This window comes from Pan paniscus, chromosome 8, assembly GCF_029289425.2.
Source record: "Pan paniscus chromosome 8, NHGRI_mPanPan1-v2.0_pri, whole genome shotgun sequence".
NCBI classification, from domain to species: domain Eukaryota; kingdom Metazoa; phylum Chordata; class Mammalia; order Primates; family Hominidae; genus Pan; species Pan paniscus.
Window position 1 is genome coordinate 101,702,767 of NC_073257.2, and position 24,424 is coordinate 101,727,190.

The 24,424-nt window shown below is 39.1% G+C and overlaps 2 protein-coding genes across 7 annotated transcripts in view; one reads left to right on the forward strand and one right to left on the reverse strand.

Annotated features, from left to right (window-relative positions):
- Positions 1-19,274, reverse strand: part of PANK1 (pantothenate kinase 1) — a 120,605-nt gene extending 101,331 nt beyond the window's left edge. Inside the window, exons 1-3 of one of the 3 annotated variants that reach the window (XM_034931071.3) lie at positions 18,096-18,231; positions 17,568-17,715; positions 10,570-10,648 (exon numbers count right to left, since the gene is read on the reverse strand). The gene's annotated coding sequence lies outside the window, so the exon portion shown is untranslated. Of the gene's footprint in view, positions 1-10,569; positions 12,576-17,567; positions 17,716-18,095; positions 18,232-19,143 lie in introns of those variants that run through there. The other 2 variants (XM_063607803.1, XM_034931073.2) reach the window with 2 other exon arrangements.
- A 287-nt stretch (positions 19,275-19,561) lies between these two features.
- Positions 19,562-24,424, forward strand: part of KIF20B (kinesin family member 20B) — a 73,397-nt gene continuing 68,534 nt past the window's right edge. For all 4 annotated transcript variants that reach the window (XM_055093117.2, XM_003825350.5, XM_055093118.2 and 1 more), the window contains exons 1-2: positions 19,562-19,724; positions 23,334-23,481. In XM_055093117.2, coding sequence (XP_054949092.1) covers positions 23,335-23,481 — 147 coding nt within the window. In that variant the 5' untranslated portion in view covers positions 19,562-19,724; position 23,334. The remainder of the gene's footprint in view (positions 19,725-23,333; positions 23,482-24,424) is intronic.

Consider the following 24,424-nt stretch of genomic DNA (forward strand, 5'->3'; position numbering starts at 1 on the left):
AACTCCTGGCACTTAGCCACATACACCAATGCTAATTTGAGAGGCAAAGCACAGGAATGAATTTTCTGGAAGACAATTCTTTCTATATACAACAATAGGGAACTGGTTAAGTAAATAATGTAGCCACATGAACGATTATTACCCATTAAAAAGGATTATGAAGAGTCTATTTATTAAATGGGGGAAATAAGTAAAAAGGAAGAAACAGAATACTACATAAATACTGTTTGAACATGACTATAAAAGAAACAGGCCGGGTGCCATGGCTAATGCCTATAATCTCGTACTTTGGGAGGTCAAGGTGGGTGGATCACCTAAGGTCAGGAGTTCCAGACCAGCCTGACCAACATGGTGAAACACTGTCTCTACTAAAAATACAAAAATTAGCCAGGCATGGTGGTGCCCACCTGTCATCTCAGCTACTGGGGAGGCTGAGGCATGAGAATCACTTGAACCTGGGAGGCAGAGGTTGCAGTGAGCTGAGATCATGCCACTGCACTCTGGCCTGGGCAACAGAGGGAGACTTCATCTTAAAAAAGAAGAAGAAAAAAGGAAACAGACAATATTAACAATAGTCAATATTTGAAAATATATATAGGAGGGACCAATGCGGTGGCTTACACCTGTAATCCCAGCACTTTGGGAGGCCGAGGCTGGCAGACCATGAGGTCAGGAGATCAAGACCATCCTGGCTAACACGGTGAAACCCCTTCTCTACTAAAAATACAAAAAATTAGTAATACTAGCTACTTGGGAGGCTGAGGCAGGAGAATCGCTTGAACCCAGGAGGTGGAGGTTGCAGTGAGTTGAGATTGCACCACTGCACTCCAGCCTTGGTGACAGAGCGAGACTCTGTCTCAAAAAGACAAAAAAAAAAAAAAAAAAAAAAAGTAGGAAAAGACTCCAAAAGAAATATATTTAATAGATCAAAATATTAACAGTGGTAGTCTTTGGGTGGTGTATCTTTGGAGAGTTATTCTTTCTACCTTTGCTTTGTTTTTTGTCATACCCCGTAACACATCTAAAATGTTTACTGAGAGAAAAAAATGGACTGGGGTAAACAAAATACTGTGGGTCCAAAGGCTCACTTATGAAAACCTCAACTTTATTACTTCTCTTTTGGCTGTTCAGAGGATCCACATCACCTCCTCCATCCTGCATTTTTTATTTTTAACGTGTTTTTATTAGTTGAGGTCAATATAAAAATACTACTGTAAACAAAAATAAAGACAGATTTAAAATTAAGTGGCTCTGTTTTCTCAATGACTTGACTCCTTTGCTATTTAAAATTTTGTTTCTGAGTAAGAACAAATTCATATTATACTGCAAAAAAGTTAATTTAGAACAAAATGAGCTTCTTGATTGTTTGAAACAGTATTAAAATAAGTCTTCTACCTGGAAATATGAAAATTATTGTTCAAAGGGATATACAGTAGACGCTTAAACAACATGAGTTTGAATTGTTTGGGTCCACTTATATGTGGATTTTATTCCATCTCTGCTGCCCCTGGGACAGCAAGACCAACCTCTCCTCCTCCTCCTCCTCCTCCTCTTCAGCCTACTTGGTGTAAAGATAATGAAGGTGAAGACCTTTATGATGATCCAGTTCCACTTAATAAATAGTAAATATATTTCTTCCTTGTGATTTTCTTAATATTTTATTTTCTCTAGCTTACTTTAAGAATACAGTATATATTTTGTATGTTTGTATATATACAACATACAAGATATGTATTAATCAAGTGTTTATGTTATCAGTAAGGCAGTCAACAGTAGGCTATTAGTAGTTAAATTTTGGGGGAGTCAAAAGTTTTGTGTGGATTTTTGACTGTGTAGGGGGTTGGTGCCCCTAACCCCTGTGCAAGTATTAATATTACAATTTGAGAAGGTGCCTAAACTTCTTCCATTTAAGTGCTCTTTAATAGTGCTGTCATTCTGCTTCTGGCAAGCACATCTTTACATAACCATGAACTATGTGGAAATTCCAAGATCAGAATAATTTAGATTCTGTCCTTCGGAAACACTGCATTTATCTCGTGTAAGATGATTGAATGTCCTGCTGTAGATGAGACAGCTCTAGGTTTGAATTGCAAACCCTAAGACTCAAGTGTGTGTATCTTGCCCAACTGTGATCTCAATCAGAGTGGTCACAGGGCAGCTCTCAGCTAGAATCTGCAGCTGCTGCTTTTCCCTGTCTAGGAGCACCTGCCCAGTGACAGCTGGAGCTCAACCTTCACATGAGTTTTCTATTTAGGTGGTGTGCATAACTGAAGGAGTGATTTTGAATTTTAGTTCTGCCTCATACTACTGTGGGGGCATTGGATTAATTTTTGTGGCAGGAAGGTGTATTGAGATAAATAATTCTTCATATTCTCCATATCCTGTGCTCACTATCTTTTTTCTAAGCGAGACTCTTGGTATTTTCTTCCCCCAAGGTTTTTTTGCACAAGGAAAGCACAAGTTATCATGGAGAAGCTTTTATTATGTAATGGTTCAAACTCTTCTAGATTCGGCTAGGTGTTCCCAGAAGAGGAGAAAGACACGTTGAGAGCAACAAGAAGGATGAGACAAATACCTCCCTATCACTAAAAAGGGGGTGTGTGAGGATGACAGGATTCCTGTGATCTTGAATACCCTTGGTATAGTGGCCAGAAGAGAAAGCTCAGACAGGAGGGCTATGTGTTGAGGTATAGCTTGAGATACTGTGTTCTCCTAACCTCTCAAATATTTTTGGCATTGTAGGTCAGACAGAAGCCATGGAGCAGCCCCATCTAGAGTAAGCTTTTCTGGACATCCCGCAGATACTCATGCAGACGGAAGACAGATGACAGGACAGGCATTCTCCATGCTTTGGCACATTGGGCAAGATCCTAGAATCCTGAGTCATCTTGTGAGGGAAGCCCTCAAATGGCTGAGATGTCATTTCCTGCCATTCCAATGTAATCATGCTAGTAGTTGATTTTAATTAAACTTAAGAAAATAAAATATCTGTACATTTCTTACACATTTGAATTTGTATGTATTCCTGCTATGCTTGTTTGAGCCTCTATTTTTTCATCTTATCCTGTAGATAAAAACACTTGCCTCATAGGTCATTGTGAGGCTTAAGTGAGGTAGCATGTTAAGTTCCTGGGATGGTGCTTAGGCATATTTAGTGGAAGCTCAGGTGTTTATTCTTTTTTTTTTTTTTTTTTTTGAGAGACAGAGTCTCGCTCTGTTGCCCACGCAAGAGTGCAGTGGCACGATCTCAGCTCACTGCAACCTCTGCCTCCTGGGTTTAAGCGTTTCTGGTGCTCCATCCTCCAGAGTAGCTGGGATTACAGGTGCCCGCCACCTCGCCCGACTAATTTTTGTATTTTTAGTAGAGACGGGGTCTCACCATGTTGGCCAGGCTGGTCTTGAACTCCTGACCTCAAGTGATCCACCTGCCTTGGCCTCCCAAAGTGTTGGGATTACAGGCATGAGCCACTGTGCCCAGGCTTTTCTATCATTCTCTCTGCAAGATGGGACTGGCAGGACAAACGGCAGAAGCTGGTATCGGGGCTTATAGCTGGCCTTGGGCTAGGGAAGGATGAGGGGCAACATTTTCATAGTAATAATAATGATAACTACCACTTCTTAAGAACCTATCAGTGGTTTTTAAACTGCCCTGCAGAGTTCTAGGATTCCATGGAGGGTCTCAGGAGCTGCAGTGAACAGAGGGGAGACCAGCGGTTCACGTTCAGGGCTGCCTCCTCTGCTTCAAGCAGATCAGTTTTGCTCTTACCTAATATATTGATCCTCTACATAACATTTTGTTTGAAAAGTAGTGTATCTGTTAAAAATGTTTGAACACTTCTACAGAAGTATTGGATCAAGTTGATAATATAAACAAATACATATTTGCCCAGGCTTCTTCCTTTCCAAGCTTGGGCAAAGCAGATATGGGGACCAAGAGGCAGTCCCGAATCAATATTCAGTGTGATTTTTGTAATGTTACAATAGTAGGAACAATTAGGCTGTTCCTCCCTTCATCCTTCCACTTGTGCTATGCAGCAAGCAGCAAAAGCAATACCCGGTGAATGAGAACACTTGTGTATTACAAGCCGGGAGTACTCAGTGGGCATATACCACCAAAAGAAAGTGGGGGTTCCCATGCCCAGAAGATGAGCTGATGACCCCCTTAGCTTGGTGGTATGTCCTACCTTGCCTCTGTAACCACAGGAAGCAGAACACAATACACAGATAAGCACTCACAGACAGACAGACAGGCAGATCAGCAGGTACTAAAAATGTAAACCTAAGGACGCAACCAAGAATCACCACAAATTTGAGGAAAATTGCAGAGGAGTTCCAGAAGGAGAGAATGGTGGGAATGGACAAGAGAGGGAATATACGAAGAATAACAGAATAAAATACTTTTTTTTTTTTGACACAGAGTCTTACTTGTCACCCAGGCTGGAGTGCAGTGGCACAATCTCGGCTCACTGCAACCTCCGCCTCCTGGGTTCAAGCCATTCTTCTGCCCCACTCTCCAGTAGCTGGGATTATAGGCACGCACCACCATGCCCAGCTAATTTTTATATTTTTAGTAGAGACAGGGTTTCACCATGTTGGCCAGGCTGGTCACCAACTCCTGACCGCATGATCCGCCCGCCTCGGCCTCCCAAACTGCTGGGATTACAGGTGTGAGCCACTGTGCCCAGCCTTAAAATATCTTATTATCAATCAAAGAAATAAAACTGCCAGTGAAAGGGCCCATGAGCTATTTAAAATAAATACAAACACAAACTGAAAGACTCCAGATCATACCTTGACAGTTCATGGTAAAGTTTCAGAAAACTAAAGAGAAATATCTTAATACTTCTGAAAAGAAAACAAAGTAAAACAAAAATGGATTACTTAACAAAGGAATGGAGGCTTTTAAGATAATCCAACAATATTCTCAAAGTATAAAGATAATTTTTAGATATGCCATCATTTAAAGAAAACAATTAAATAGGCTCATAGGATCCTAACAACCTTAGGAGTATAACATAGAGAAAACAGAAGTGTTATTTAAACCCAAACTGACCATAGTAACATCTGAATTCCAAAGATGGCGGTTGTGACAAAATTCACATCAATGAGGAAACCAATCTTTATTCTGATCTTCTCTTCTCAGGGCCTGGGAAATGGAGAAAGGAAAGCCTAAAATTATGAAGCCTCTGCTGGTTCCTCTGGGCTGCTAAAGGAAAGACCTGGACTACACCATCCCGTGTTTCAACATATTAATGAGTTTTTGACGTACAAAGGTTGGCCTTTGTTAGTTAGTGGTGGAGAGACAAGTCATTCTGCTAATAAATTGAGAAGGATGACCCTAGGGAAGGCTGGAGGATGAGAGGTGTGGAGTGAGATGGGCTTGCATATCACGGCTGGACCCTGAACCTGTAGAAAACAGTGGCTTGGAAGGAGGCATTCCCTTCAGATGGGGTGGCTGAAGGGCTCTTTATTTTCAAAACATCATTTAATTTTTTACTGTGAACAATCTTTAAGTTTATGAAAAAGATGCAAAAATAGTTTAGTGGGTTTCCATACACCCTGCACACAGCTCCCCTAAATGTTAGCATGTTACATAACCACAGTACTATTATTAGAACCAGGAAATACACAGTGGTATAATATTACTTATTATACTATAAGCCCTTATTTGAATTTTGTCGGTTTTTCCACCAGTGTCCCTTTTCTGTTCCAGAATCCTACATTGCATTTAGTTATTTCTTCTCAGTCTTCTGTAGACTGTAACAGCTTCTTAGTCCTTCCTGCTCTTTCACGACCTTGATACATCTGAAGAGTACTGATCAGTTATTTTGTTGAACATCCCTCAAATTGTATTTTCTTTCCTTTTCTTTATTTTTTAGAGACAGGGTCTTGCTCTGTCACCCAGGATGGGTGCAGTGATGTGATTATAGTTCATTGTAACCTCGAACTCCTGGGCTCAAGTGATCCTCCCACTTCAGCCTCCTGAGTAGCTGGGACTACAGGAATGCATTATCACTCCCTGCTAGTTATTTTTATTTTTAGTAGAGATGAGGTCTTGCCACATTACCCAGGCTGGTCTCAAATTCCTGGCCTCAAGTGATCCTCCTGCCTCAGCCTCCCAAAGTACTGGATTACAGGCATGCACAACTGTGCCCGACAAGTTTTCTTCTGATTGGACTGAGGTTATGCATTTTTGACAAGAATGCCACAGAAATGATACTGCGTTCTCATGTAATGGGATGTGTGCATCATATAATGCGATTCATGATTCTTGTATTACTAGTGATGTTGACCTACCACTTGATTAAGGAGGTTTTTGCTGAGTTTCTCCATTGTAATGTTCTTATTTTTCTCTGGATAGTTAATAAATGTCTGGAGAAAATGCTTAGAGACTATGCAGTCTGTTTCAACTCAAACTTTCACTCAGATTTTAGCATCCATCTATATATCCTTTCTGCTATAATTATCATTGTGGTGTCTGCCTAGTGGTCATTTTCTATTTCTCTCTATCCTTCTACCTTTATTAGTTAGATTTTTTTCTGCAGTGGCCAGGTCTGGGCAAACCTGCCCCCAAGTCCGAGGAAGCTGAGAGGCCAAAGATGCTGACAAATCCAGTTTCTTCTTAGAAAGAAACAGTTAATAAAACATCCAGTTTCTTAGAAACATTAAATGAACAGAAGCCATGTCTGTGTCTCAGATGGGCACAAGACGAGACGGTAGGTCCCCACGCCATTACCCCCAAGACCTAGGTCTTATACACCATAAAGGAGGGGTAGTTCAGAAAGGATGTGTAGGGTAATTGAAGTATGATAACATCAAGGTTGTTTAGCCTAAGGTCAGGATTTAAGGTAAGTGCCTGCTCTTACACAAAAAGCAACAGATAAACTAGAAATCTTGGTGGCCTTCCCAGAACAGGGGTTAATCAGAAGCCAACATGGCAGAGCATCATCCAAGATGGAGCTGCTTTAGCCACCACAGAATTCTACTCTAAGGAAGAGCTGTCTCTTCTCCCCTACTTCTTTATTTAATCAATTACTTCAATATATCGTCACAGGAATATTTATTTTACCACGTGGGTTATAATCCACTATGGTTAATATGGTTATTATTTAGCTTGTTGTTCAAATTGTTCCAGCTTTGGTCTTTTGGAGATTCTTTAGGTTGATGCCTATGTACCTTTGACACATCTTACTTTATTTTAAAGCATTTCTTTACTTTCTGGCACCATGAGATAGTACAGGCTCATTTTGTAATTTCCCTGACCTGCCTAGGACCAACAAGTTCTTGAAGGAACCCTAGTTCCTTTTATTTAAGAATGGTATTTAAAAATCAAATCTGGGTACTAGGCATGCTCATTATTACTGGAGTATCATTGCTTTTAGGCCCTATCACTGGGCATATTTGCATGTATACTAACCCCTGTTAGTATACACTGACCTGTGTACATATCCTTGTGTGTATACACTTCTATATTTCTGTATCTAACCATGTATATGTACTAAAAATGATGAGTTGCCAGGTACAGTGGCTTATGCCGGTAACCCGAGAATTTTGGGAGGCTGAAGTGGGAGGATCTCTCAAGGCCAAGAGTTTGAGAACAGCCTGGGTACATAGTGAGAACCTGTCTCTATAAAAAAATACAAAAAATTCACCTGGCATGGTGGCACACACCTGTAGTACCAGCTATTTGGGAGGCTGAGGTGGTAGGCTCGCTTGAGCCCAGTAATTTGAGGCTGCAGTGAGCTATCATCATGCCACTTGCACTCCAGCCTGGGTGACACAGTGAGACTCTGGTCCTAAAATAATAAAAATTATGAGTTCATACTAATACATCAGATTCCAATTCAATATCAGAGGGTTCATTTGAAAGACTTTTAAAGACAGGAGTGTCCAAAGTTAAATGTCTGGTTTATGTGAAAGTACTCTTTCCATCACTATAGCCTTTTAATTGTGACCAACATACACACAAATGGCTTGTATGTATGTCAAGGAAAAGGGGTCCCTGTCCATGGCTAGAGCAATATAATGCAGAATAAGAATATGAGATTGTGAGATGACTTATAAATTACACTAGCTGAGCAAAGCAAAAGGTCTGAACCAAATGTAAATAGGAAAATTTAAGGCCCCCATAAGTGACAGATGGCATATGCTATGCCATTTCTACTTTCTGTACCAATGGCAGATATCAACACATGACCACTACACACTGACTAAGCAAAAACATAGCTTCAAATTTGCAGACATGCATTTCAGGCAGCCACTACTAAGCAACTGGAATTCACACTGTAGATGACTCCTATCCCTAGGTTAAACAAATGAACAGCTAATGTAAACCATATTAGTTGGGAGAGGAGGGAGAACATTATCCATTGTTAGATTTTGCACAAGTTACAGAAAAAGCCTGACATAACATGGTCAATGATGTTCAAAAATTCAACGACATGAGGCCAGTTCCTAGATTTTGGCTCATGATATAAGGTTTCGTATCATCTGGTGGCCGGTTCTTCATTTTAGTTTAGGTATCGGTGGGACAGACTGTTAATCATGTGTGTAGCTGAGATTTCCAGGTCAGCATAGTGATTCCAGGCATCTTCCAATTGAATGGGACTTGTTTCTATGACTGATCCTAAGATAATGGAATGGATAATATTGTGGACGCAGGACCTACCCTCCACATTCCTACTTAACAAGATGAAGTTGCTGTTCCATCCTGTCTGGGATTCTCTCTACCTTCCATGTCAAGCCTCTCCTGTGCAAATTTAGCTCACCCCAATTGAAGAAATATGTTGAGTAGAGAATGGGAGCCAATCACCAGTCAGGTTGTATATGAGTTTACATGATGGTGAAGGTTTCTTATACCTGGTAAGAGTAGCTAGCAGAAAGCTGCAGCATGAGCTAATGGGAAATAAGAGGGGCAACTATGATGGAAAAATAGTGAGAACAATAAAGAAGGTAGGTACTCTGGCAGAGGGACTGCAGAATAATGCTTACCCTTGGGCCTGTGAGTAGAAAGTCCCAGAAGAAAAGAGGATAAGCTGAATGCAGTGTAGAAAATCTGGCTTTGTCAAATCAAATAGAATTCATACGGAAAAATTCTCACAATATAGTGTTCACTAAAAGTAATGTGGCCAAAAATCCTGTGAATATAGTTTGGTCCCTAAGTGTGTGAATGTGTGTTTCCTTTAAATGTGTTATATGCCTACTACGGTAAGATAGCAAGGACAGGGTGGAGAACAGGAATGCATGGACATGGTTTCTGCCCCCATAAGGCTTACACTTTAATGCAATAGATAGCTTTGAAAGTAAACAAATGTTAAGAGTGATTGTATCACTGGTTGTCACATTAGGGATGAGTTTATTTTCTTCTTTATAAATTGTATTTTCCATGTTTTCTACAAGAATGATGTATGCCTTTTATAATGAGAGAAAAGCAACACATCTTATATTTTAAATGAACAAACATTACAAAAAAACAAAACAAAGAAGACAAGGCCACAGGAATCAATTCACATTCATCAGGCTAATAACAGCTTTCTTTACAAAACAGAATACCAATTTTATGTATTCAGCTATGTTCAAGGTCTTATAATAGTAGCTGAAATTATATGAAGAGGGTTAAAAATCAATCTTTGCTCACAAGGGAGATTAAATTATTGTTTGTGTGGTGCTTATGGCACACGGAGCTGAGGGGATAGTTAGCAGCAGATAAAAATATTATATTTCTTTGATTAATAAGGGCTAACTAGATGTGTTCATATTTTATCAACATGCAATTTAATTTGATGTAGCGTAACATTTTCTATCCTCTGATTTGCAAAATGTTTCCATTCTTGGATGAAGATTTAGGAGATACTCTAATACACTTTATCAGCAGCACATTGCCAAAGCATCTCTTAGAGTAATAAAACTTGAAGAATGCATATCATTACCTATGCTATTGCTAACTTCAATGTCAGAAAAAGCTTGTCTTACATTTTTAAAGTAGAGTAACGCAATATTAATAATAGCAACTACACTTAATGGGCATTTACTTTGTGCGAGACATTTTACATCGATCATTTCACTGGATCATTCACAACAAAAAAGAATCACAGGTCTATAATCTCTTATCTAAAACTCTGGGGACCAAATGTGTTTCGGAAATGAGAATTTTTTGGAATTCAGGATGAAATTGGAATCCTTTGGAATATACTACATAAATTGCATACATTTTGTAACATTCCAAATGGGTACAGGACAGTACTATGTAATGAAACACATTAATCTTACTATTTCTGCGAATAAATGTGTGAAAATTCACACTAAGTGAAACAAAACCATAAATAATATTACAATTTATTTACAAAAATATATTAGTAAATTCATTGGTAAATAACATTTTTAAATAAATACGTTTATTGGTAAATGAAATAGGAAGCTAAATATAGACCACACATACCATAAGCTTTTAATGTGTTTTGTCACTTGTGAAAAAGCTTCTTATTTCTAAGGAAATTTTAAATAAAATTTAAAACTTATACTGATGAAAACTAACCCATAACACATATACATGCAATGAATGTTCATTACCTTTGATTGCCTGAGAATCTTGGAGAAGAGGTTGTTCCAGTATTACCACTGCCTATGAAACCAGGTTGGAGCTGGACATCTGATGAGCCAGAAACAGGATTGTCAAGAGATGAAGCAGCATTACCACAGAGAGCTTTATTAAAGACTTTTCCCAGTTTCACCTGCTTCCTTAACACAGGTTTCTGTCTAAGCAGTTTCTCTTTAATTGAGTAAATTGTCATCAGCTCTTGCTCACTGATAAATGTACATCGTTCAAGGCCAGCAATTAATCGGTCACACATTTTCACCATATGATCTATGGAGATTTTTTTCACCCAAATTCATGTCATCATCATTACTACTACCATCTTCATATTGATCTGCATTTAACACCATCTCAGCAATTTCCCCATCACTCTTAGGATGCACAATGGGTTCATCATTATCAATGTTAACCCTTTCTTCAATGTTAGCTTCTTCTAACTTATTTACACTTTTGGTTGATAAACTTTTGGCATAGGTAATGAATTATGCTACCATTGTTTTCTCATTAGAGTCATGAAATCTTTCAAAATCTTCATCAGCTAGGTCACTTTCAAACATAATTGTAGCCCAAAGTCTGTGCCAAGCATTTGTTAATGTTGACTTATCAACGTCGTTCCAAGCATTAGCAACTGTGAAGATGGCATCCTTAAGATTAAATTCTTTAAGGATGTCCTGGATTTTCAGGCCTCTGTTAACTGAAGCAAGGATGCTTTTCAAAAAACTGTTTATACTTGCTCTTCACGGCGTGTAGAATTCCTTGGTCACAAGGTTCTATTACAGACGTCACACTGGGGGGAAAGTCAATGCCAAAAGCATTGCTCTTCGCAAGATGTTCAGGAGGGGGTTGTGCAGAACAGTTATCTAGAAACAACAAAATTTTGCAATTGTCTTCCAGTCCAGTTTGCAATGAGCTCATGCTGCTGGCACAAAGTGCCTATCAAACCAGTTGGAAAAGATTTCCCGTTACTGATGCTTTCTTGTGTGCATAATAATGTACAGGTAAATTATGCACACCTTTTAAACACCTTGGATATCGGCTATTTCCAATCACTGCCAATTTTATCTTGTGTGTGCCTGCAGCATTAGCACACTCAAGAACAGTTAACTTTTGCTTAGTATCTTTGACATCTGTTGTTGCTCTTTTGTTAGCCATTGTTAAAGTTTTTCTAGGAACATAGCACCAGTACAAAGCTGTTTCATCAGCACTGTAAATTTGTTCAGGGCTAAGATTTTCATCAGATATTACCTTAGCAAATTCATCAATGTAATTTTCAGTAGCTTCATCATCAGGAGAAGCTTTTTCACCACAGATTTGAAGATACTTGATTCCAAGACACTTTTTAAATTTCTGCAGACAGCCTCCTGAATATTCACACTCTCCTTCAAAGTTCAGTTCTTCATGGTATATTCTAGCTTGTTTCACGACCAACAAACCAGTCAGTGGTGTATCTTTACTTCTTTGTTGTCGAACCCATTCAATCAACACAGGGTCAAGGTCTTCATTTTTGGCTCTATGCAATGTTTTTCTATTTTTCATTAGTTCCTGGTTATCGCTGTCACTATAAAATTTCAACAACTTGTCTGTTTCTTTAAGTTATATATCGTGGTGGTTCCCATACCATATTCTTCAGTAAGACACCTCACAGACATACCACCATCAAGTTTCTGCAATAACTCCACTTTCTAAGATATTGATAAAGACAGATGCTTCCTTTTCTTCTTCTCACTGTTACCCATAGGTATATCTTTAGCCCTTTTCGACATTTTCCATGGAATTAATCCCCAAGTCAGAAAATATCAGCAAATAGCAGAGGCATGTGTGACTTACGGATACAAGTGCTGAGACAATAGAGGCTTCATATTTGTTCAAAGTAGGTTTTCTTTGGCATATAATCCTGGTGCCAAACTTACAAAAACACTTTGGGTTTCACAGTGTTTTGTTTTTTGTCCTGTTTTGGAATTGCAGAGTAAAGACTGTAGACCTGCATTAAAAATATCATTTTAATGATGAAAAGACTGAGGCTCAGTCAGTATCTTGCTCAAGGTTATGCAGCTATTACTTGTCTTTTCTGCTTATATTTAGTCTCCTAACATTTGGTCACTTTAATAGACAGAAAAATGTTTGTTTTTTCTGGTATTGTCTGCCAAGATGATTTGAGCTGGAATATTTTTAGCACAGGAACCTGATACTCTTATTTGATTGACACAGTCGGTAGTTGAGCCCCAATGCTGAATAACATGGAGATGCTGTGGCAAGAGGTTAGAGTTCCTAAATTTACAGTTATTGAATATAGATTTTTCTTTTTGTACCAAATGATCTGTTTGGTACTTACTGCCTGTTACTGCTTCACAATGAGCAATCAGGAAAAATGAAAGAGCTCACTGCAAATGTCCCAAACACTCCCACAAGTTTTCCCTAAATATCCACTCATTTAAAAGGCTTTTTTGTTTGCTTGTTTCTAAACTGTTCTGAAAATTGTACATCCCAACTGTGACTCAGAATTGTTAATCAAGTTCAGAATTAAAACACATTTTAGACATTCCAATAAAATGTTTCTTTTAATTTAGAATTTAGAAAGAATTCATTAGCATTTTTCATGACTTTTAAGCTTCTGTGGTTTGAGCCTTATTTCATGTACTCTTTTATAAGTTCCTATTGGAAGGCCAGCTTTTCTTCCTCATTCTCATCTTCCCCAGATATGTTTAGATCTTCCTCAAATGTCTAATATGAACTGCTACAAATGCCTGAAGTTTACTGATTCACTCCTAAGTCTTTCTTTCTTTTTCTATTGGGTTTAAGAGCAGTCCTTTTGGCTGGACTGTTACAAAAATGAGTAAAGCACAGTTCTATAAGACAAAATTCTAACCCCCCCAACTGACTGAATGGACCCCTCTCTTGGCCAAGGGCATTCCAAAATAAACCTGAAAAACTAGTTTGGGCCATGATGGGAAGGGCGGTGGTTGGGCATATCTCATTGTACCCTCCTCCCTTTGGAATTCAGGCACAAGTGATCAGCGTTAACAATAAAACAGAGATCTTAAGACTGGCAAAACAGACACTTTGTAGCAATAAGATACCAAACTCTAACCTGACTCCTGCACAGCATCACATGACAGCAGGCCCTGAAAGAAACTGAAGTATTTTACCCCAAAATATATTTCTTTGACATATTTTGAAATGGCTCTGCAAAGCTGTCTCCTGTGGGGAAAAGGATTCTATAGATAATCCTTTTTCTTTTCCAGATCTTTTCCTGATCCAGGAGAGACTAACTAAAGGTCTTACATAATACCTTTTCAGGCCTGATCAGAGACATTTGCCATCTATTCTCTCCGAAGCCTGCTACTTGGAGGCTTCATCTGCGTAATAAGAACCTTGGTCTCCACAACCCCTTATTTTAACACAGACATTCCTTTCCATTGATTCCAGGTCTTTAGATGATAACTTAACTCTTTCAACCTATTGCCAATTAGAAACCATTTGAATCCACCTATGACCTGGAAGTCTCCCTGCACTGCCCACCCCCAATTCGAGTTGTTCTGCCTTTTCAGACTGAACTAATGGACACCTTACATGTATTGATGTCTGCCTGTAACTTCTGCCCCTCAAAAATGTGTAAAATCAAGTTGTAACCCAACCACCTTGGGCACATGTTCTCAGGATCTCTTGAGACTGTGCCTCAGGCCTTGGTCACTCATATTTAGCTCATAATAAATCCCCTCAAATATTTTCCAGAATTTGGCTCTTTTTCATTAACAGTTAGTATAATTCAGAAGTGTTTCAATTCTAGTAAATAATTGGGTATTACGTGGAATACCTGGGTGACAAAATTATCTGTACAACACCTGTGACATGCAATTTACTCATGTAAGAAATCTGCACATGTACCCCTTGAGCCTAAAATACAAGTTGGAAAGAAAAAAAAATTCTAGTAAATATGAGAAATGTATAATATTGAGAATACATTATATATTATCATATTATATATTTTATATATAATAATATATATAATTTTACTCTGTAAACTTTTATATTTCTTTTACTTTTAACTTTTTGACTCTGTAATAACACTTAGTTTAAAATACAAACACACTGTACAGCTGGGTAAAATATTTTCCTCCCTTATATCCTTATTCTATGAACTTTTTTTAATTTTAAATTTTTTTTATTTTTTTTTTAAACTTTTTTGTTAAAAACTAAGATGTACACACATTGGCCTAGGCCTACACAGGGTTAGGATCATCAATATCACCATCTTCCACATTCACATTTTGTTCTACTGGAATGTTTTCAGGGGTAATAACACACTTGAAACTATCTTCTTCTATGGTAACAATGCCTTCTTCTGGAATAACTCCTAAAGGACCTGTTTAAGGCTGTTTTACAGCTAACCTTTTTTTTTTTTTCCAACTGCCTTTTTCCTGAGGCTAAAGCTAGTCAAGTCGACTCTGAAGAAAAATCACCACGACAGCTTACATTTGGAAAAACTTTGCACATGCAAACTACAAACTAGAAAAATATGTCAGATTCCTTCACTAAGGAGGTAATGGGATCTCATAGCCTAATACACAGTAAATGATTAGCAAAGAAATGCTTTTTTTTCTGACACATTAAATTTTCTTGTTTTTTGTTTTTTTTTTTTTGAGACAGGCTCTGCCTATGTTGCCCAGGGTGGAGTGCAATGGCATGATCTTGGCTCACTGCAACCTTCGCCTCCCAGGCTCAAACCATCCTCCCACCTCACCCTCCCAAGGAGCTGGGACTACAGGTGCACACCACTACACCTGGATAACTCTTGATTTTTGGTAGAGACGTGGCTTCACCATGTTTTCCAGGCTGGTCTTGAACTCCTGGGCTCAAGCAATCTTACTACCTCAGCCTCCCAAAACACCGGGATTACAGGCATGAGCCACCAAGCCCAGCTAGGACACATTAAATTTTAAAAAATGTTTATTACAAATTCAAAAAGATCTTATAATAAAAAAACTCACCCTTTCACATCTCCAGGCCTGCTTTCCAGGGGCAACTATTCTTATAATTTGTTTTTAGTATTTTTGGCAATTACTATACCAAATACTATAAATACCATATCTTTAAATGATATGCTCCTCCTAATATTATTTCTTCATGTATCAATTATAGATATCTATTTACTTCCTACAAAGACAGACAAGCACTTAGCTCTAGATAGTTACATATATTTTTTCCTGTACTGGTTACCTTTGCACACTGAAATAATATGCTTAAACTTCTACATCCTGTTGTCTCATTTCTTGATTTGCACTTTGTTAAGATTTTGGTATTATAGACATAAGACTCAATCCTTTTCTTTCTTCTCTTCCTACACTCTTCCTTCCATACCTCTGCTGAGCAAAACCTAGGCCTTACAGAATATAATTCTAGCTCTTCTTTAGCATGTCATATAGGGCCCTTTATGATCTAGCCTCTGCCTACTTTTCTTATCTCCTGCCATTATCCACTTCAGCTAATGTTCACAGTCATGCTGAGGTAGGTATTTAGTTTTTGGAATCTTTTGTGAACTCTTGTTCTTTTTATCATTGTCTCACAGCTTTCCATGGCCTGGAATGGCCTCCTCCTGTAATTCACTGGCAAATCCCAATCATTTTCTTCAGCCTACATGCTACATTACGAAATCTTCCCTAGTAGACACCCCTTATTACATCAAAAAGTATTTATTGAGTACTTGTTTTTGTGCAAGGTACGGTTTTAGATGTTGGGGCTATAGAGGACCAAGATAGTAACGAGTTTGCATTCTAATGACCTAATAAACAGATTTAATAAATATTCCTACCATTATGAAACCTACTATGTGCCAGGATTATACTAAATAACTTACATATGCTATTTTAATCCTTACAACAATTTTATGAGCCCTATAAGTGGCTGGGCTTATACTCAATCTCAAGTCTGACTTCACAGCCATTACTTTTAAGCTATGCTCACTCTGCTCCCATTATTCCTTGTTCATTTCTATTACAACATTTGTCATGTTTTGAAATACTTTGCATATGGATTTCCCCATATGAACCACAGGAGATAAAAAAAATTATTTTCAGGATGGTGTAGAACCAGTGCCATTCTAGATGTATATGAAAGAAGTTAATACATTATATACAATGGGTGCCTAAAGGCATTTAGGGATTAATTGTCTCTTGAAATCCCAGGTTGAGAAGGGCTACTTTAGATGAAGGCCTCTTAAGGGCCTCTCAAGGGTAGAGACATCTGTCACTTAGTGGGTGGCTGATAAATTTTTGTTGAACTTATTATTTAAACCTTTGCAATTAATACACACTCAAAAGTATTATTTTGGGGTTGAAAAGTCAGCTGCTTCAGTCTTGCTTCTAGAGATGGCTTTGCAGGTGGAGTTAAGCACTTAGTATTTTCTTAAGAGAATTCCAGGGGTGTTGGATCCAAACTTTGAGAGGCCAAAGAATGCACAGACTCTGAAGCCGGATCAGCCAGATTCAAATTCCAGTCTCTCTGTTTGTTATATAAATTGAAGCAAGTTATTATTTAACATATGCCAGATACTTTTATAAATACTTTACACTACTATCTGATTTAATCTTCAACACTTCTATTTAGTAGATACCTTTACTATTTCCTTACTAGCTCCATGCCTCGGTTTCCTCTTCTATTAATTGGCTGTAACAACAACAAATTGCCTTACAGAGTTACTGTTAGGATTAAATGAGTATAAAGTGCTAAGAATACTACCTGGCATAAAGAAAGTTAGCTATTACTAACAGTAGAGACTGTGGCCAGGGCAGAAAAATCAGCTTGATGTAACTTACAAAATTTTTCATTTTACGTTAATATTCATTTCAAGGGCACAGATGGAATTCTTTGGAATGGGTACTAAATCTTAAGCACTTCCCAATCAAGCTGGCTCTGCATCTCCCTAAGGGAAAAACCCAGCAGCTGGTGCTGAAATGAAAAACGTCGGAAAAAGTACCTTTAAAATCTGGATACTTTTCTGCAACTCCTTTGCCATCTTCCAAGTCCACATTATCATTATCTTTTCCTGGAATCTCTTGCAACAGCCTCCTAACTGGTTCAACAGCATCCTCCCTGGCTGCCTCTAGTTTCTCCAGGAGATTAACCTTTTCAAAAGATAGATGCACATTGGAGTGTACCATGACCATGCTTAAAACTGGTTATCCAGTAAGCATTTCGTAATACTCAAGTCAGTAACTTGGCTAAGGCTTACAGGGTCTGGCCTTGCCCCATGCCTACAGATTCACTCCCCTGACTCCTCCCCATGGTCTCTACCTAGCCACATCAGCTTTCATTCATTGTTCAACAAATATTGATTTGCTTGTCTTGTGTTAGAGAGTCATTGAGGATACATTAGCGACCAAACAAAACACAGTTATTCTACTCACAGAACTTACATTTTACAGGGTAGGGGAACAACAACAATTGCTAGTTGTAAAAAGTATAAAAATGAAATTGAACCTGCAAATAAAAAAAGAGTGCTCACTTGAGATACAGTAGTCAGGAAAGTCTTCTTTAAGAAGGTACTATTTTAGACGTAACCTAAATGATGAAGGGAAGTGCCACGTGTTGAATGGGGAAGAGAGAATTCAGGTACAGGGAACAACCCATGCAAAGGTTCATGCATGCTGGAAAGAAGTTGGTGTTTGAGGTATCCAGAGCAGATCAACTTACTGTACAGGTAGTGGGGAGTGAGGTCGGCCGACACTTGATTGTGCAGGACCTGGGAGGCCATGGTAAAGATCAGAATTCTATTCCTTTTCTCCCCTCCTCTTTTTATTTTAGAAAATCTGTTATTTTAGAAAGTTGCAAGACTGGTACGATGTACACCATTATACCCTTCAACTAGATTCACCAATTACTAATATTTTGCCACATTTGCTTTCTCTATTTTTTTGCCATATCTTTTGAAGGTAAGCCGCAAACACTGTGACACTTTGCTGCTAATTACTTTAGCAAGCGCCTTCCAAAAACAAAGGCATTCTTCCACTTAATCACAAATTAATTCTCACATGCAATCAATTTAAAACTGATTCAATATCATCTAATATGTAGTTCATATTTAAATTTCCCCAGTTGTCCACAAATGTCTTTCGAAGTTTTTTTTTTTTTTTTAAATCTATGAACCAGCCAAGATTCACAAATTTCATTTGGTTTCTTTTGACTCTCGACTAAAGCAATTTTCCACTTCGTTTTTTTCTTTTTCCTGTCATGACACTGACATTTTTGAAGAGCCTAGGCCTGTTGTCTTGTAGAATATTCTACATTGTTTTTTTCTGATTGTTTCCTCATGATTAATGTCAAACATTTCTAGCACAAATACTATCGGGTGATATTAGCGATGCTAAGTATCTTCACTTGGTTAAGGTATGTCTAATAAATCTCTTCAGTGTAAAATTCTATTTTCCCTTTATAATAAGAAATGATCTGTAGGGTGATTCTTTGAGATACTAACATCCTCTTCCCAACAACCTTTCAGTTAATTGTTTGTTTTAGCATCTTGCATTCATTAGTTTTAGCATTCATAAGCTTACCTATATCAATTTTTACACTGGCAGTTGCACAATGGGGATGCAGCGAGGGAAGTGACCCTCCGGATCCCGGGATGCCGAGCCTTTTTCTGCCCCGTAGGGACAGGACTGGGAAGTGGCTAGTCCGCCATTCCTCGGCCCGTCCTTAGGGGAGTCGCAGGACTAAGTGCAGTGGCAGTGGCCTCACCTCGGGCCTTCGCCACATCTTTATTGCCTCGAGGACAGAATTGGAGATCGGTGTCCCAGTCAACAGCTTGGTACTTATGACAGCCGCGAGAAAGCGCACTACTAAAGCCCGGCTAGCAGAGCTGGGAGGCAAACGAGACCGTCAGCACCAGGGCGGCCCACGCCTGCTTCCGCCCATTGGCTGCCCGCGTTTCAAGACCCGCCCCCATATTGGAGAGCTTCTTCCGGTAGCTGCTGGAAAGCCCGCAGCGCGAGCCGGCTACGCTCCCTGGCGGAGCTCTGGACGCCCCACCTACTCCCAGCGTTCAGTGCGGTGCCCTGGCCGCCATTGTTTGAATTTGAAAACGGTAACATCGCAGTGCTGCTCGCGGGTCCGGCTAGTTAGGCGACGTTTGCAGGTGAGGAGGTGACCCGCGGGAAGGTGTGGGGAAGGAGGTGGGTGACTGCGCATGTATGGGGCCTAAGGTGGGGAAACGGCTTTGGCAATGTGGACATGTTCCGACAGGGCTCGTACCCCAGTGGAGGTTACTGTCAGGAACTGGGTTGCGGAGCGATGCGAACACGGGGTACGCAGCGAGGAATGAGTCATACTAATTCGGTTAGGGTTTAAATCTCGCCTCCACTGCTAATTAGCTGAGTGACGCAAGACAATTCATTTAATCTCTCTCTGTACCTTAGTTTTCTTATCAGTTAAAAGGCTGCAATGAAGTGTCTATTTCTTTCGGCTTTTGTGAAGATTAAATGGTAATGTGTAAAGTTGTTAGTGCTGGCACACAGTAGGTACTAAATGTTTGCAGTTATTATTATTGTTGTTGCTTCTGTTGTTGTTGAGGAACAGGCCTGTTTTGCCACACCTAGTTTTCTGAAGCTCTGAGGTGAGCAGTTTGCTCGGCTGGTAGGTAACACGGCCTTTTTGCGGGGGGAGCCCTGTGGTAGCCTCTGTGCACTTATTTCCAGACTACTCCTACTGGTCCTTGGGGCTTGCCCTTCTAGGGTTTTGCAGTGCCAGGCTGAAGAGTTTGTGGCACAGTGCCTGCTGTCATTCCCCAGTTTAGAAGGCTTTCTCCATCTCGATTCGCTCGCTGGTTCAGTGATGCATGTCTGGCACAGTTCTCTTATATTTCTTGCTAAACTACTAGTTTACAGAAGTTCACGCCTTATGGGTTAGGTAGTGTAACAGTGTATTTATCTTATTACATGCCCAAGACTCCAGATTTTAAATTGTAAAAATAACATAAAATACTCATCGATTAGTTGTGAAGACTTTTTTTGAGGCTGTGTGTTGTAGACCACATTCAGAAACCTCATTCAGTAACAGATTCTGCTATTTTTCACCAAAGTCTCCAATTGTGGATTCTTATTGGAGAGAGGGTAAATATGCAGTTTTCCAGTCAGAGCAGCCTTTTGAAATGAAAAATGAGGTCTTGAAGCCTGCTGTCACGAAAGATAATATTACAGACTAGGACCGACTTTTTTTTTTTTTTGGAAGAGTATTTTCTTTATAACCATTATTTTAAGTCATTAGGTAGTCTTTATCCCTGCATAAGTCGCTGAATTTGTTATAGGGGATACAGAGTGGTATAAGGCAAGGTTCTTGCCATCAAGAAGTTTCCAGTTTAGTTGGGAAGCCCATGTATAAGTAGAAGTCATCTAAAATCGCAAGAAGTTACAGTAAGTCTGAACACTTTTAGAAATGCTAGGAAGTAGTTTGTTCATTGAAAAATGAGCATATGAACAAATACTTATAACTGCTTTTAGTACATAGGAATATTCTTTTTAATTCAGCAATTTAAAAGATTTATCAACACTTTTCTTTAAACCAAAAATTATTATTTGAAGCCACAGGTGTTTTTTAGTTTTCTGGGCATTTCCATGAACTCTGTGTTATGAAATGTCAAGCCAGTACTTTAACGTTTTGCAGATGCTCCCCCCTCTGCACCCCCTTACCCATGATCTAGATCAGTGCTTTCCTTAGTCTTTTTGCAATTTAGGGGAAAAAAGTCAACTATGTTCTTGTGATACGTTTAGGAATTTCAGCCTGATCAAGGAAAAAGATTGACAACAAGATGGCAGGAATAAACAAGGATTTTGACAGGATTGTAGGCAAAGGAAATCCGTCTCAGTTTGGGACCTTTTCTAGACCAGGGTGAGGGGCCACCATCTAGAGGGGAAAGAGGGCAAGGGGAATGGGGAGTCGGGGAGGAAAGAATCATAGAGGGGCTTACATGCCTAAATGATGTTGCACAGTGGAGAGTCTCTGGATCATAGAAACTCTCAAGGGCAGCAGTGGCTTGGGGGTCTTGATAATCCCGGGTTTTATGTGTCTGGCAAATGTTGGGTGCAGTTTCATGGGGCATTCAAACCTGGCAGGCTCTAAATGGCTAAAAATATGCTTATTTTGGGCCATATTGAAAGTAAATGGATGCTTCAGAATTTGACTTTGGCGCCCCAGCAGGCTTTTCCCTTTTTTTTTTTTTTTTTTTTTTTGACGCAGTCTTGCTCTGTGTTCAGGCTGGAGCGCAGTGGCGCAGTGGCGCAGTCTCGGCTCACTGCAGCCTCTGCCTCCTGGGTTCAAGCGATTCTCCTACCTCAGCCTCCTTAGTAGCTGGGACTACAGGCGCACGCCACCACACCCGGCTAATTTTTGTATTTTCAGTAGAGACGGGGTTTCACCATGTTGGCCAGGAGGGTCTCGATCTCCTGACCTCGTGATCCACCCACCTCGGCCTCCCAAAGTGCTGGGATTACAGGTGTGAGCCACTGCGCCCGGCCGTAGGCTTTTTAATTTTTATTTTAAACATTCATGGTCCTTGATCCAGTGGGCTTTTGAGCTAAGATCCCTACCAACTGTGAAGAAGTTTACACTGTAGAGCTATTATGCAAGGGCCATCTTTGGTTCATTTTATATAATACCTGTGGGTGATGGTCGTTACTACTTTCTTGAGCTAGGAACCTTAGTTTGGGAGTCACTGATCTGTATATTTTTTAATCTTGTCAAAAAACAGCACAGAGTCCTCCTCCTCTCTCTGGTATTGTACATCTAGTAGATTCTCAGTAAATATTAGAATGTTAGTATTTTTTAGTTAAGGTTATCCTTAAGTTTACCTTTTAGTTTAGTGATTTGATGTTTAATTCAATGGTAATAGTTTACTGATGCATTATTCCTATTTAGCTTAAAACCTGTGATGTGTCAGGTACTGTTTTGAATGTGTTTACATATATTATTTTACTTTTTACTTGAATTTGAAATTGAAAGCAATTTTTCAGATAACTGAGTTTTTTTTTGTTTTTTTTGTTTTTTTTTTTTTGACGGAATCTCACTCTGTCACCCAGGCTTGAGTGCAGTGGCGCGATCGCGATTCACTGCAACCTCTGCCTCCCGGGTTCAAGCAATTCTCTGCTTCAGCCTCCCGAGTAGCTGGGATTACAGGTGCCTGGCACCACGCCTGGCTAATTTTTTTTGTATTTTTAGTAGAGACGGGGTTTCACTATCTTGGCCAGGCTGGTCTTGAACTCCTGGCCTCGTGATCGACCCGCCTTGGCCTCCCAAAGTGCTGGGATTACAGGCGTGAGCCACCGCACCAGACCCAGATAACTGAGTTTTAACTTTTAAATGCTAAAACAAAGTCTGTAAGTAACATTCTACAGGAGTCACTAAGTAGATGACACAAGGTTATAATTTACCCTGTGATCTCCTTACTATTTGAGTTTTGAGAGGATTTCACGGAGAGAGTAAACATTTTATACCATCTTTACAGATTACCTGTACTCACGAAACCTCTTTGAATGGATATTATATGAAAATAGTAGGCTGTCAGAGTCTGTAAATATAATTTGATCTTTAGTCTTTCCTGTAGGGCATTGTGTTATAAATGAAGCAATGTAATGCGTTTCTCTTCTAAAATCTAGTTATTTGGAGGGAAGTAGTGGGCTAGACTTTTGAAAGTGTGGGTGGCTTACATGCTGACTTATTAAGGTTGTTAAAGAAGTTGCTGTTATTCTTGCAGAATGGAATCTAATTTTAATCAAGAGGGAGTACCTCGACCATCTTATGTTTTTAGTGCTGACCCAATTGCAAGGCCTTCAGAAATAAATTTCGATGGCATTAAGCTTGATCTGTCTCATGAATTTTCCTTAGTTGCTCCAAACACTGAGGTAAGTACAAGAAAAGTATTGTGTTGATTATCATGCCTCCTTCTAATGCAAGGGTTGGCAAACAATGGCCTGTTTTTGTATTACCTGTTTTTGTACTTAGATACAAGCTAAGAATTGTTTTTATATTTTTAAATAGTGGAAGAAAAATCAAAATAGGAATAATGTCACATAACATAAAAATTATATGAATTTCAAACATCACTGTCCATAAAGTTTTATTGCATCACAATCGTGCTTATTGGTTTATTTATTTACTACATCCGTTGTGGCACTATAATGGCAGAGTTGAGTAGTTGTGAGGAGACTATAGGGTCTCTAGAACCTAAAATATTAGCTGTCTAGCTCTTTACAGAGAAAATTTATTGACTCCTGGATTGGCATGATGTTTTTGAGATTTGTCGTGTGTCATACATCAGTAGTTTTTCCCTTTTTATTGCTAAATAGTTGTCTGTTGTGCAGATCTGCCACATTTCCATTTGTCGTTTGATGGACATTTAGGTAGTTTACAGTTTGAGGTCATTATAAATAATGCTGCTTTGAACATTCATGTGCAAGCCTTTTTGTGAACTTGTGTTTTCATTTTTCTTTGGTAAATACCTAGGAATACAAACTGTGTAAGTTTAACTTTATAAGTAACTACTAAACTGTTTTTCAAAGTGGCTATCCCAGCAGTGGCAATGTATGTAGGTTCCAGTGCTTCTACCTCTTTGCTAACACTTGATAATGGAACTTTTTATTTCTAGTGGATGTGTAATGGTATCCTGTTGTGGTTTTAGTTTGCCCTTTCTAATGAGCACTCTTTCAAGTATTCTTGGCCATTTTTCTACTTTCTTTGTAAAGTGTCTCTTCAGATCTTTTTCCCATTTAAATTAGGTTGTTTCATTAGTGTTTTGTGAGAAATCTTTATGTATACAAATCCTTTATCAGATTAATAGTGTCTTGA